At 52.9% G+C, this 15,157-nt stretch overlaps 1 protein-coding gene across 1 annotated transcript in view; it reads left to right on the plus strand.

Annotated features, from left to right (window-relative positions):
* PTPRU (protein tyrosine phosphatase receptor type U) overlaps positions 1-15,157 on the plus strand; it is a 77,567-nt gene that overhangs the window by 26,860 nt on the left and 35,550 nt on the right. The window contains exons 8-14 of the mRNA XM_008694493.2: positions 3,452-3,760; positions 8,165-8,274; positions 8,610-8,811; positions 9,174-9,276; positions 11,771-12,044; positions 12,710-12,746; positions 13,516-13,654. Of these exons, the coding sequence (XP_008692715.2) occupies positions 3,452-3,760; positions 8,165-8,274; positions 8,610-8,811; positions 9,174-9,276; positions 11,771-12,044; positions 12,710-12,746; positions 13,516-13,654 (1,174 nt within the window). The remainder of the gene's footprint in view (positions 1-3,451; positions 3,761-8,164; positions 8,275-8,609; positions 8,812-9,173; positions 9,277-11,770; positions 12,045-12,709; positions 12,747-13,515; positions 13,655-15,157) is intronic.

Raw genomic sequence — 15,157 nt, forward strand, 5'->3', positions numbered from 1 at the left:
CTCTGAGTAATTTCTTGAGGATAGTCAGGAGCGGCTTAAGAAAGGGCTTTGACATATATTGCTTTACCAAATGGTTGTATAGAATCTGCACTTTGGAGAGCCCATCGGATTTGAACTTTGGGGCACCCGACCCTACTCCAAAGCCCCTTCCAGGAGAAACAGGTGAATGGTTCAGGGTTATTGCATCCTATTAGAATTATTAAAAGCAACACATTTTGGTGTAATCTAACTGGTGTTAACTATGAGCCTCCTTGTTTGCATGTCTCCCCCCCCATTTTGACCTTTGATCTCTGAGTGGCCTGGCAGCCCTATGGAATTTAGAGGGATGGGCCTTCAAGGTCCCCAAGTCCTGTTTTGCCAGTGTGTGCTGGCAGCTGAAGAGAGTACGTCTGGGTGCCAGATGGTTTTTGGAAACAGAGAGACTCATGAATTCACACCCCTCAATCAACATATCAGTCTGTAGTCAACAAACTATTTGAGCCTCTAGATCTGCCCAGATTTGATCGGTTGCGGGGGGGGGGGCAGAGAAGAGGAAAGTGAGCTTTCTTTTCAAAGACCCCTCAATCCAGTGAGGTCGATGGGGGCTAACGTGGCTTTGAAGGGTGAGGTACCCAAGTGTGAGGGTGGCAGTTTCATCCTCCAGGTTAGAGGTTGTTATTTTGTGCCACAGGAAGTGATTTTTACCAAAACCTGAGTCGGTTGCCAGTATTTAAAAATCTGGAGGTTTCACATAAAAATCTGAATTCCTGGCTTTTCTTAAAAAATGGGAGGATCTCGGGCGCCCGATTGGCTCTGTCGGTGGAGTGTACAACTCTTGATCTCCAGGTTGTGGGTTTGAGCCCCACATTGGGTGTAGAGATTACTTAAAAATAGAATCTTTAAAAAAAAAAAAGGGAGGATCTGGCCATCCCGAGTCTATAGTCCTTCATGGGAACATTGCCTGGAGCTGAGGAGCAGCTGTCCCTTTTGGATGGGACACTTACTGTCCTGTTGGTCATAGTCCCAGCCCAGCCTGTGTCCCCAGTTGACACGTAACTTCTTGTGCCTTTCTCTAAACGCTATAGGAGGGCAAAGGAAGCCGCGCACGCCAGCCAACCCAGCAAGGATGGAAAGGGGCTAGTGTCCCCAGGGGCGGGGATGTGAGCAGAGCTGCCGGCAACAAATAAAGCAGTGGCATTTGGCTCCGTAGACACCCTGGGACAGACAGTACACATGGGCAGCCAGGACCAGGGCCTGGAAGTCAGGGAATAAAGGAAGGATCTCTGAACAAGATGGCAGAGTGCGTGCACACAAAATCCGCCCCCTCCACTTCAAACACCTAAGAATGTGGGTTAAAACAAAACCACATAGAGAAGCACGAGGAAGATCTCTGGGGGCCAGGAGTGGGAGAGGAAACATAAGCGTGGTAAATGGGCTTGCAGCCAGCAGCCCTCGGACTGCAGTGAGCAATGGGACCAGACCCTCACCGTTCTTGTCGGGTGGGGATCGGGTCTGCCTTGCTTGTGGGGAGAAGGGAGCCAGACTCTGCAAGAAGTCAAGAGGTGGGCCTTGCTCCTAGCAGGTGCTGACATATCTCTTTGGTGGCCTGCTGTATGACTGGAGGCTGCCACTTGCCCGTGGCTCGGGGAAGAAAGGAAAGCTCCGGTGGAAATGAACTTCGTATTGTGCTGTGCTTGGGCCGGCGTTGTCCCCAGTCCAGAGCAGCCTGGGCTGGGGTGTCCCTTTGCGTTTTCTTTGTAAAGAGCATCCTGCAAATGAATCACATAGAAATGAGAATAGGGTCATACTTAATCATCTCAAGGAGCCAAGCAGCAGTGCGTTCTCGTCTGTTCCCTAACGCGTGTCCTGAGAGTCTCTAACTGGGGACGCCTTGCAGGTGCTCATGGAACTTGAGGGTAATGAAACTGCATCTCACAGAGTTAGGGTACGAGAAGGAGAAGATCGTCAGTAATCTTGGCTTCTTCCTTCATTTCCTAGATGAGGAAATTGAGGCCCAGAGATGGGAAGGTCACACAGCTGGTCAGTGCAGATGTAGGACTGGAGGCTGAGCACCTGGGCTCCATCCTGCCTTTGCTGCAGAAGCCTCGGGCTCTTTACCGTTTTATAAGTGGCTTCACAGGCTCATCAAGCGTCTGTACAGTGCGGCAGCACGCTCCTCCCTCGTGTTGGGGGAGCTGTCCCTCCTGAGGCACTGGCGTGGTTTTGGGATTGTTGTTGGACACTGACTTGTGCATGGGGAGGTGGGTAGTGGTGGTTAAGGGTGTGGATTTTGGAGCCAGCCTGTCCAAGTTTGCACCCCAGCTTCTCCACGCGACTGTGTCACTGACTCGAGGCAACTTAACTTAATCTCTCTGTGCCTCCTTTTCTGCATCTATTTGACACGGGCTAACGATGGCACCTGTCTATGGAATTACAGTGCGGCTTCAATGAGGTAAAGCGTTTTCAAGCCTCCAGAGCAATGCCTGACACGTACAAAGCGCCCAGTGTTAACTGCCGTCGTCGTCGTCGTCGTTGTTATTATCATTTTAAGATTTATTTATTTATTTGAGAGAGAGAGAGAGAGAGAGGGAGAGAGTGAGTGCGTGCAGGGGGGAGGGGCAGAGGAAGAGGGAGAGACAGAGAATCTCAAGCAGGCTCTGCAGTCAGTCCCATGACCTTGAGATCACAACCTGAACTGAAATCAAGAGTCAGACACTTAACTGACTGACCCACCCAGGCGCCCCCTGCCACTATTATTATTACCCTTCTATAACAGATTGTATTTCTCTTTTTGCTTTGGCAGCCAGGGAACTCACCACCCAGTCTGAACCTTATCTTTAGACCTGCATGGGACCTAATGCACTCTGTTTCCCTAACATTTTCTGGCCTTATTTATTTGGTTGTCATTTCCCCCATCATCCTGATTTCTATATCTTACCGTATTGTATATATTACTATAAGCTGTTTTAGAACAAGTTGGCATTAATAAATTAGGAAAAACAGAGTATTTGGTTGTTTCAGACTATCCCGATGCCCTCCGGGATGATCTTGAAATAGGAGGTGAACTATGTTATTTAAAAAAAAACTGTAGCTAACATTTTTTTTTTTTTGAGGGCCTGTTGTGTATCAGCCATTGTCATATGTGCTTTGCACACATTACCTTTAACTTCACAACCATCCTGTGAGGCAGAGCATATTATCCATTTTGTGGGGGAGGACACGAAGGCTCGAGGGGCAAAGGGACTCAGCCAGTGGTTGCCAGCGGCAAGGGGCAGAGCTCGGATTCAGATGTGGCCCCGCCTGACTCCAGCGCACGCACTTCTACTCCCTGTTCAACGTTCTGGGTGGTCTCTTGAACCCTTGAGGACAAAGGAGGGAGGATTTCAGCAGCTGACTGATATTTTCTGTCCTGTCCCACTTCTTCCCTTCCTGTTGCCTCTACCTTCTGCCCTTTGGTTCCTGGGTTCCTCAGAACCCATGAGGGCCCCCAAAGGCCTGGCTTTCGCTGAGATCCAGGCCCGCCAGCTGACCCTGCAGTGGGAACCTCTGGGCTACAACGTGACACGTTGCCACACGTATGCGGTGTCTCTGTGTTATCACTACACGCTGGGCAGCAGCCACAACCAGACCGTCCGGGAGTGTGTGAAGATGGAGCGGGGCATCAGCCGCTACACCATCAAGGACCTGCTGCCCTACCAGAACGTTCACGTGCGGCTCATCCTCACTAACCCCGAGGGGCGCAAGGAGGGCAAGGAGGTCACTTTCCAGACCGACGAGGATGGTAAGAGTCCCAGCCCTGGTTCCTGGCGTACTCAGTGCCTCCCACAGATGCCCTATGTGAGGCTGAGATGTTTTTTAAAAATATTTTATTTATTTATTTTTTTCGAGAGGGAAAGTTGGGGGGGGGCAGAGAGCATGGGGTGGGGAGGGGCAGAGGCAGAGGGAGAGAGTGAATCTGAAGCAGACTCCCCACTCAGTGCAGAGCCGAACTCGGGGGTCGATCTCACAACCCCAAGATCACCACCTGAGCCAAAGTCAAGAGGCGGACACCCAACCGACTGAGCCACGCAGGCGCCCCCAGGCTAAAATTTTTATAGGAAAGTTTTTTGCTTACAATTAAAACAACTATAACAACAAAGTAATGATGGGTAATATTTATTCTCTGGAAGACTTTGGGTTAGATTGGTATATTTCTTCCTTATATGTTTGAAAGAATTCAGCAATGAAGCCATTTGGACTTGGAGTTTTCTTCGTGGCTATGATTTTTAGTCACGGTTTTACTTTTTAAAATAGGTATTACAGTATTAAATTTTCTTTTTTTTTTAAGATATTTATTTTTGAAGATTTTATTTATTTATTTGACAGAGAGAGTGAGAAAGCTCAAGCAGGGGGGGCAGCAGAGGGAGAGAGAGAAGCAGACTCCCCACTGAGCAGGGAGCCTGATGTGGGGCTCAATCCCAGGACCCTGGGATCATGACCTGAGCCGAAGGCAGACGCTTAACCAACTGAGCCACCCAGGCGCCCCAATATTAAGATTTTCTCTTCTAGTATCTGTTTGGTGTGCTGGGCTTTAAGGAATTTGATCATTTCACCTAAATTGTCACATTTCTTGACATAAAGTTGGTTATAATAATCTCTGATTATATTTATTTAATTTCTGTAGGATCAATAGTGTATGTCCCCCTTTTCTTTCCTGATTTTGGTGATTTGTATCTTCTCACTGTTTTCTTGCTGGGGGTGTATACATTTTTAATCTTCCCAAACAGCCAACTTTTGGTTTAGTTGATTTGCTTTATTGTATATTTATTTTCTTTATTTCCTTTTTTATGCTTTCTTTAGATTTGTTCAGCTGTTCTTTTAGCTTTTTGAGATGGAAGCTTATAAGATCATTGATTTTTGAGCCTTTCTTCATTTCTTATATATGCATTTAAAGCTATAAATTGCCCTTGAAGCCCTGCTTTAGCTGCATCCCATGGTTCCTAAGGGAACCATCCTTTATGTTCATTTGATATGTTCTGTCTTTGTTATTATTCAGTTCAAAATATTTTCTAATTTCTGTTGTCATTTCTTGACTCAAGAGTTAGAATCACATTGCCTGATTTTTAAGACTTCCATAATTATCTCTTTGTGATGGATTTCTAGCTTAATTCCTCTGTGGTCAGAGTACATACTCTGATTTTGGCCTTTTGAAATTTGATCCTTGTTTTATGGCCCGGCATATGGTTAAATTTTGGGAAATGTTCCATGTGTAACTGAAAAAATTGTGTTTGGTTATTGTCGGGGGCAGTGTTCTACTTATGTCAAACCAATACTGATTATGCACTTGTTTCACGCCAAGGACTATTGTGAATGCTTTTCCTGTAATCCCCATGACAAGCCTAGGTGGTAGGCGACTATATACTATCCCCATTTTATAGGTGAGGTCACATAGCTAGGAGATAGGCAGCCGAACTGGATTTCAGACCTGGCTATCTGCTTCAGAGTTTTCATTCTTAACAGCAGTGCTGTAATGCCAGCACAGGTCCAAAGCCTTCCCCCAGATTCCTGAAGATTTCCAGGTACTCTAAGCTCCTTGGTTGATAATTTTTCTTGACTCCCTACATGTGGACTTTTCTGTTCTGCACAGCAGAGGCCCAGACACAAAATTCAGCTCCTTCCTTGATTTCCACAAAGCCCCCCTTACCCATGGCAGTATGTCTGCCCTATGCCCCGTGCTGATGTGCTGAGGTTTTGCTGGGGGTGGGAGTGAGGACTGGCTGGATTTACCCTGAAGCACTGCAAATGCAGAGAGGGGAAAACTTAATCTTTTTACTTCTACTTGTCTTAGGTTCATTTGTTGGGGCTCTATAAATTAGCCTGTGAAAAGACATTAACAAGAGAAAAACAGATAGGAATTTATTACCATGTGTGTCACACACACACACACACACACACACACACACACACACACGGGAGTACTCAGTGATGAGTAACTCAAAGGAGTGGCTGGAGGTGGGCTTATGTAGTGTCTCAACAAAAGAACAATGAATCTGTAGGGAAGCAACATGGCGGGAAAAGGACTTAGAGATTCTAGGGACAGCAGATTATGGGAAGGCAAATATATGGGGAAACCAGTGGTAGGTAAGGGCTAGTTCATGAAGTTTGTGTAGATTCTTCCGGGCTGCTAAGGGTCTAGCATTGACTTGGTGCTTACCTTCTTTCCTTCCTGGTAGCAAGGGGAGAGGGGCACTTTTACAAACTTCTGTCCTGCTTTTAGGCAAATGGGGAGGGCAGAGAACTTTTCTTGTATCTGCTTCTTCTTAATTCAGCTCAAAATAATCCTTATGCCAAAGTGGTATATTTTGGGGTGACCTTTTCTACTACCCTTCACAGTCAGCCTCAAGTTCAACATCAGAGCCCTCCATTGTTAAAGTCTGGTGACTTCTGTCCCCGCCACCCCCCACCCCAGGTATGTTGTTGTGGCTGCTTTGTCCCTCTCTGACCTGGCCTCGCTTGGGCTCCTTGGCCTTCTTTCTCTGTCCCTCTCCTCCTTCCTCCAATAACTGTTCATGACTAAATTTTTGAAATTTTTCATGGAAGCATTTGTATAATTCTTCTGGGAAGCGCGCTTACCTGGGGCGGGCAGCTCAGTGAATTCTCACAGACTGGACACGCCCGGGTAACCCCTGCGCAGATCACGAAGTAGCAGTAGCAGCTCCCCAGAAGCCCCCTTCACATACCTTCCCTCTCACAACCTCCCAAGAGTAACCAGTACCCCAACCTGTAATGCAGTATGTTAATTTCTTTATTTTTATAAAGATTTTATTTATTTATTCGACAGAGATAGAGACAGCCAGCGAGAGAGGGAACACAAGCAGGGGGAGTGGGAGAGGAAGAAGCAGGCTCCTAGCGGAAGAGCCCGATGTGGGGCTCGATCCCAGATCGCCGGGATCACGCCCTGAGCCGAAGGCAGACGCTTAACCACTGTGCCACCCAGGCGCCCCATTTTTCTGCTTGGTCTTGAACCTTCTGTCAATGGGGTCATACAGTGTGTGTTCTTTTTATGACTGGCTTCTTTCTCTTGCCTGTGCTTGAGAGAGCTAGCCGTGTTGTGCGTACAGTTCCAGGGGATTCATTCTTACTACTGAGTCGTCCATTGCGTGAATCTACCACGTTTATTTTTCCTCTTTTAAATTGCGCTGCAAAGAAAAATACTTGTAGATTCTTTTTTTTGGGGGGGGTATGTAGATATACACATTTCTGATCGGCTAACGCCTGGGAGTAGAATGGTGAGGTTATAGGATGCGTGTTCACGGTAAGTAGATCTATCCGGAAAGTTTTCCCCAAGCGCTCGTGACAGTTTACACGCCCACTAGCAGTGTGTGAAAATTTCAGTGACGCTGCACCCTCACCAACACTTGGAATTGTCTTTTTCATTTTATCAGTTCGGCAGATGGATGGCGGGCTTGACTTGTGAACTGTTCATGTTAACCCAGAGCGCGTTAGCCTCATCGAGGGTCGCCTCGGGGCTCTGCTTTTCCCTGCCTTAGGATGTCGGCTTCCCCCCAATGGTTCATCAAGGTGTTTTCCCAAAGACCCTTCTCTTCCTAGAGGAAATTCCTGGTGACTGCCGTTAAGATGGTGCATTAGAACAGAGCCAAACAAAGCCAGACCTGAAAGGGTTTATGCTAAAATGTGAATGGTGTCTCCCGGGGATGGAGTTGTAGGCGCCCGTTTCGATTTTCTACACTGAACGTCGTTTTTGTGTAATCAGAAATTTTTAGGCAAGAAAACGTTTCCTACCCATAATCCCGCCAGTGTAATGCAATTGTTTCTATTTCTCTGACAAAGGTCTATATTTCCTGAAAACCACTCAACTGGAACAAAATAGGAACATTCTCGGCTGAATGCAGCCTGCACAGTATAATGAAAATGCCAGCTACCCCTTTTGAGTTCTTAGGAACGAACAGGTGGAATCAAATGGAAATTCCTGATATTTACCTTGGGGCTTTATGTGCATCACATCATTTAATTCTGGTGAGGGAGGGGCTGTTTTCATCCCCATGTCACAGGCGAGGAAACCGAGGCTCAGAGAGGGTGAGTGGTCCGAGCAGGCCAGCTAGGAAATAGCAAGGTTGGAATTTGAATTCAGGTGCCTGGCTCTAAAGCTGCCTTTCCCCTGCCCTGTGCCATCTTCCCCTCGCAGTGCCTGGCGGGATTGCGGCCGAGTCCCTGACCTTCACTCCCCTGGAGGACATGATCTTCCTCAAGTGGGAGGAGCCCCAGGAACCCAATGGCCTCATCACTCAGTATGAGGTGGGTTTGGGCTTCATTACAGTGGGGGTCCCTGGTGGCAGGTGGACACACAGCTCGGAGAGGGAGGTGCATGATGGGGGGACACAAGTGATCATTGAGGTTCCTTCTACTGGTCAGGGTCTGTGCCCTGTGGGTTATGGGGACAGGGGCCCCAAAAGAAGAGAGGTGAAAATGCCCAGAGGTCTGGGCTAATGGGCATCCACAGTCCCACCGAACCTGTCCCCTTTGCCCAGCCTTCTCCCTCGCTCTCCTGAACTGTGATGGGTGGGAGGCTCTGGGGCCAGTGATGACCTTCCCCATCCCTGTGCCCGCCTTCCTGCCCGTCCTGCCCCCAGATCAGCTACCAGAGCATCGAGTCCTCAGACCCGGCGGTGAATGTGCCGGGCCCACGACGTACTATCTCCAAGCTCCGCAATGAGACCTACCACGTCTTCTCCAACTTGCACCCAGGCACCACCTACCTGTTCTCCGTGCGGGCCCGCACAGGCAAAGGCTTTGGCCAGGCAGCACTCACCGAGATCACCACCAACATCTCAGGTAAGCCCACCTGGCCCTGGCCTGACCCCTTTAGAGGTGGCCCCCAGTCCCAGGGTTCTGTGGGCAGAGGGGGCATGGCAGGGGTGGGGGCCCTCCCCAGGGGTGTTTATAGAGGGCCCCCGCTGAGATGCATGTACCATTTAGGAATTAAGTTCAGGGGTCAGGGAGGATTAAGTCAGAGGGTTCAGGAGACTGTGGAATCTGAGGGCGGAGTTCAGGAATCAGGAGTCGGGGAAGCTCAGGTCAGAGGGAACAAGCCTGAAGGGGAAGAGATCTGAGGACAGGAGGCAAGGAGGCTAGGGGCCCAACCTTTCTGGTGTAGTGGCCAGGCTCTGTGATTATGTCCCTGTCCCCTTTCCCAGCTCCCAGCTTTGATTATGCCGACATGCCGTCACCCCTGGGCGAGTCTGAGAACACCATCACCGTTCTGCTGAGGCCGGCACAGGGCCGCGGCGCGCCCATCAGGTGGGAAAGTCTAGTTGGAGAGGTGGGAGGTCAGGGCCATAGGGAAGAAGCCCCTCCTCTGATCCAGGGCCCCCCCACCGTGGGCCACCCCACCTCATCCTCCCTCAGTTTCCCACTCAGGGCTCAGAGTGTCTGGAGGAGGGAGTTCTGTGATCCTGGGCAGGTGGAAAGCCTGCAGCCACTTGCCTCTGAAGCCATGGGTGTCTGATGTGATTGCCATGAGATCCTTGGACGGTGTCCAGCCTGGAGAGGTGTGACTGTCCAGGCCTCTCCTGAGGGTCTTCCCTCAGACATCTTGGAAAAGTGAAACTCTGGGGCCTTATTTCTTCCCAGCTTTTCCCCCAGAAGGTCCTGACCAGGGAGACACAGCCTTCTAGAAGGCTGGGGCAGCCACCAGACAGGGCCATCTCTCTGGAGGGGCCCAGAGCTTGGCTTCTCCACTTTCTTCTCCCGAGATGAAGCTGGGGCTGCCTCTGCTGGAGAGAAGGTGCTGGAGACAAGCTGGTGTGTGTGTGTGTGTGTGTGTGTGTGACACATACTGCATACGTGCGATGTGTGGTGTGGAGGTGTGAGTGTGTGTATGTGAGAGAGTGTGAGGGTGTTTGTGGGATGTGTGTACGTGCCTGCTATCAGCCAGTTGCTGTGTTTGACTTCACCCGCACGAGTCGTTTTATCCTCATGGTGGCCTGTGGCGGGGGGACAGTTACCCTTATTTCACACATTGGGAAACAGGCTCAGCAGCCTTAAGTCCCTTGCCCCCAAGGTCACACAGCTGGAAGGTGACAGAGCTGGGGTTTGGAACCCAGGTCTGGCTGCACAGCCTGTGTCTTTTCTTGAAGCCACAGAGCCAGCCTCCCTGCCCCTCTGGTCCATCCCATCCTCCCACAAAGATGTGTGCACCGGGAGAGGGTGACGGCTGTATTCGGGTGTGGGAAGATCCTGCTAAACCTCTGAGAAGGTAGTGGGTTGCCCATGTGCCCTTGACACCCCCTCACGTCCCCACCCCCCTTCTCCTGCTTTGCCTCCCCTGTATTTGCTACGGCAGAGCCTGTCCCGGGCTGCTTCCCAGACTCTCTGGGGAGACCCAGGACAAAGTCAGGGTGTTTGAGGGGCCTTTTGCATTTCCAGGAGCCTCAGGGCCCGTGTGCAGCTGAGTCTGGGAGCTGGGAAACCCAGCAGCGCCTTCTCCTGTCCCGGTCCTCTTGAGAGATCCTGTGAGCAGGCCCATTTAGTGTCCCTCAGGGATGATGATGACAAGGTGGGGGCTGGAACATGGTGAGAGGGGGAAGGCATAGTGGCTGTGTGACCTTGGGCATGTCCCTTTATCTCTCCTTTTCCTTGTCTGCATAAGGGGGACCCTTCCAGTCAAGATTCAGTGTTGATTGTCATCACCTCCCAGCGGGGCGTGGGGCCAGCGGAGGCCTGACCTTGGCCTGGGAGATGGAGGCCGAGAGGGGCCTGGGCTGGTGTTTGCAGTGCACTAGTGACAGGGGATGAACCTCTGTGGCCCCAATCCCTGGGCACTGGGGTGATTCCCCCACAGCTCCGAAGCTCGAAAGAAACAGCTGGAGAGCCGGGAAAAGGCATCTCTACTTCCCAGAGTGCAGCTGTCAGGATGGGTGTCACACGCCAAGATGTGACCGAGGCTGTGACTAGAAATATTTGAATTTGTCAGCACTCGTTTATTTACTCTCGGCTTTGTTCCACCGAGGGTTTGGCGGAGCTCACAGCAAAAGGCCATTCAGTAAACTGATAAAAATAAATAAAACACACAAGTCGGGACCGGGAGACACACATCAGAGGGAATGCAGACGAGGGAACGCAAAGCAGCTGTCAGGACCCGGAGATGACAGGCTCCGAGTTGCAGACTCAAGGCTGCCTCCAGGTTGGGAGGGTACCCGGATGCAGGGTTCCTGTGGCCTCGCTTGCTTGCTCAGTGACTGTCTCCCCCACTGGAGGTCAGTTCCAGGAAGCCTGGATCCCCAGGTGCCTGTGTGGCACGGGCCCAGCGTCTGCGCTCACGCCCTTTCTGAATGAATGAATGAACACCTTGTGTCTGACCCTCATTCCTGGAGGCCCAAAGGGAGCCTTAGGTAGCCGGGGCGGAGCCCGAGGCTTTGGGGCCCCAGGTCCTGTGGCAAGCACGGGAGCTCGGGTTGAGGAGAGTCGGGTGGGGCTCTAGGGCTTGGTGCCACTGAGCAGGGCCCACGTTCTTTCCGCCTTAGTCACAGTCCTAACAGCCGACAGGCACTGGCTGCTTCGGAAACCTGCCTCCTTGCTTACATTTAGCTGGTGGAACCGTCCTGTGATCATGCTTGCTTTACAGAGGAGGAAACTGAGGCTCAGGGAGGTTAAGAGAGTTGCCCAGTGAGTACGAGGCAGAGCCGTGATTAGTCCCAGGCCAGGCCTGACCCCCAAGCTCATGCCCTTGGCCACCAGGTGGCTCTCCCTGTCCCTGGCCCGGGGGTCACCGCTCTGTCCCCTCCTCGTGCAGTGTGTACCAGGTGATCGTGGAGGAGGAGCGAGGGCGGAGGCTGCGTCGGGAGCCGGGCAGCCAGGACTGCTTCCCCGTGCCCTTGACCTTTGACGCTGCGCTGGCCCGCGGCCTGGTGCACTACTTCGGGGCAGAACTGGCGGCCAGCAGTCTGCCCGAAGCCATGCCCTTCACTGTGGGTGACAACCAGACCTATCGCGGCTTCTGGAACCCGCCGCTTGAGCCCAGGAAGTCCTACCTCATCTACTTCCAGGCAGCAAGCCACCTGAAGGGGGTGAGGGACTGGCCGGGGTTGTGATGGGGATAGGCGGGGGACACCTCGGAGCCATCTGAGCAGCCCCAGCGGAGGCTAGAGACCCTCCCCTGGCCCCGCCCCCTCTCCAGAACCCCCACCCTCCTTCCCTGAGCCTCCTGACCTCAGGTTCCTTCTCTTAGGGCATCTCCCTTTCTGAGCCTTTTCCCCATACTCTCTGACATCTAAGCACCCCCCCATCTATCCCTGCCCCCTCCCTGAGCCCTAGAGTCTGTGTCAGGCTCCTCTCTCCCCAGGGGTCCATCTCCCCATTCTGCTTTCCCCAGACCTTGAGGCCCACCACCCACCTCCTCCTGGAAGCCCTGCCCTTCTCCAGCTCCTCCCTTGGGGGGGCTCTCTCCTCCCCCGGCTCCCCTCTTAGTGAGCCCCTTGGCCACCCCCTCCCACACTGTTTCTTTCCCTGCTCTCCCGAACTCATTCCCCTTTCCTAAGTCATTGCCCTCTTTGCAGGCCCCTCCCTCCCCTCCCTGCTTCCCCCTTAGGCCTTCCTGCGGGAGGGGTGTCTCTAGTTACTGAGAGCCCTGGACAAGCCCTGACTAGGCCCAAGACAAGCTCCCCAAGGATGCCCCTGGGGAGGGTTAGGTCAGGGCTGCGGTGGTGCTGAGAGCCCCCATCTTTGCCTCCAGGAGACCCGGCTGAATTGCATCCGCATCGCTAGGAAAGGTAAGCCCCCCCTGGGTTCCTTCCTGGCCTTCAGCGGTGGGTTTCTCCCCTCTGGGCACTTGGGGGGTGGGCCCTGAGCTCCCAGAGCTGTGGGAGCAGAGGAGGGTGGTCCGGCAGACCTGGGGTCAGGAAGCATTTCTTTTCCTGGTCCCCACTTGTCCCACCTGAAAGGCTCCTCCTCCCAGCCTGGACAGTAGAGCTAACCTCTTTTTCTCTTGTCATGGTCACAGAAGTGGCTTTGGCAGGGGCCTGGGACAGGTCTGTGGAGGGCGAGCCATTATGGTTGGGCCATGGGGCTGATGGCACTGGGCGCTGGTTCTGGGTTCTGTATCTGCCCCCTTTGTTGTGGTGGGGGAGAGCTGGACTCTGCAGTGTAGATAGGGAGTGTGGTTGGTCCCCCATCCTGAGATGCCCTCAGCGGGCCCTAGGTGTGTGCTTCTCTCCCCCCATTGCCTCTCAGGAGGGCAGGAGGGTGAGTCTGAAGGCCCTAGGCATCCTCCATCCCCTGTCCACTGAAGGATGGGAGGATCTGAGAAAGTAGAGAGGAAAGGGGAGCTCTTCCTGGTGGGATCCACGGGGGTGCAGAAGTTATAAGGATGGTGAGGGGGCAGATGAGACTGAAAGGCTGCCTCTGAGCTGAGGACGGGGTGGGGGTCGTTGTCTTTGTGCACATGTGTTAGTGTATTCCTAGGGACTCAGACCCTTGCAGGCAGTGGGTAGGTGGTCCCTGTCTCCCCTCTGACCCTTTGTCCCGCTTTATTCTCCCCAGCTGCCTGTAAGGAAAGCAAGCGACCCCTGGAGGTGTCCCAGAGATCGGAGGAGATGGGGCTCATCCTGGGCATCTGTGCGGGGGGACTTGCTGTCCTCATCCTTCTCCTGGGGGCCATCATTATCATCATCCGTAAGGGGTGAGTGAGGCCGGTGCCGTGACTCACCCAAGGCTCCCTCTGAAGCCTGGTGGGCACAGAGGAGCAGTGGCTGGGGCCTGGGAGGGCGGCTGCCTGGTGAGTGTGGAGGGCTGCCAGCCTGGGCATCTGGCCTGAGCATGGGCCCAAGCCAGGCAACGGGAAGCCAGAGCCTCTGCAAATGAACCTGGGCTGGAGCGGCTTGGCTGGTGCCAGGTTCCACTGTCCAGGGAAGGGCGCTCCGTGCCTGCTGCCAAGGAGCTGTGCTGGAAGTGGGCACTGCCCTCCTGCGTCTGCTGGGCTGTTCCAAGGGGGAGGGTGTGGAGGTAACCTGACTTTGAACCTCCAGCCCCCTGCGGACCTTCTGCCAACTTGTCTGCCCTGACCACGGGGTCGTGGTGCTGACCCTGAGCAGTGGGGTGGTGCTCACTCCCCTTCACGCCAAGGACCCTGAACCATGGTTCTTCCTGGGCCCTGTCTTCCCTGGGGCTCAGCTGGCCCTGGACCCTGTTACTGTTGATCCGTGTGGAGTCCTCCTGGGCCTATGACTCAGAGGAGACCTCGCTCCTGCCCCTCCCACCCCCCTGGCCTCCAAGGTCTGGCGTGTTTCTGAGGGGTGCCTTTCCTAGGGCATTTTGCAGTGAGCAGCATGCGTCCTGGCACCTCTTAGAATCCAGAACTTAGAATTTCAGAGTTTCAGAAATTCAGGATTTGAGAATCTCAGAGTTTAGAATTGTAGAGGCTCAGAGCCCAGAAGGTGAGAGCTGCCTGGTAGTTCAAGGGCATCTAGTCTAGTGGTTTTCAAATCGTCTTAAAGCAACAGAACCTGTTTTCAAAACACCAAATAAACCTCCCCTGGGAGGCCCAGCACATGGAGCAGACGAAGGCCGAGCCTCTGGTTAGAGCAGGGGTGGAGGCTTCTGAGACCACGCTGGCTTCCCACACGCCTTCTTCCCCTCCCCCTCCCTTCATTCCCCACCGGGCAGCCCCAGGACACTGGTCCAAGCACATTAACTGAAGGATGGAGATGTTGAGGCCCCAAGGGGCGTATGGACCTGCCCGAGGTCACCCAGGGAGCCCTGTCCGCACCTGCCCTGTCCCTGCCTGGGCTCTGCACAGCTGCTTCTGGGCTGGTGCTGGATCTCAGGGCTGCCAGGAGCAGATAAGTAGGATCAAGGGGGATGAAGAGAACTGGCCAGGGCTGCCTTTCCTGAGGCCAGGCACTGGCAGAGAGAGACTCTCCCAGAGGGTCTGGGGATAGGATGTGCCAGCCAGGTGGGGTTGGCCTGTCCAGGGCATGAAGCTGATTTTTCCCTTCTTTAGTCCCCACACAACTTGAGATAAACTGCATCATTTAATGAGTATTACTGTGTGCCCAGGGCTTTACACACACCATCCATTAGATCATTAGTTATTGAGCACCTACTGTGTGCCAGGCACTGTTCTAGCAGTCAGGGTACACCAGCGAACATTTCCTTCTTGGATCCTGACCCATGAAGCAGGTCT

Source organism: Ursus maritimus, unplaced genomic scaffold (assembly GCF_017311325.1).
Source record: "Ursus maritimus isolate PB19 unplaced genomic scaffold, ASM1731132v1 scaffold_32, whole genome shotgun sequence".
NCBI classification, from domain to species: Eukaryota; Metazoa; Chordata; class Mammalia; order Carnivora; family Ursidae; genus Ursus; species Ursus maritimus.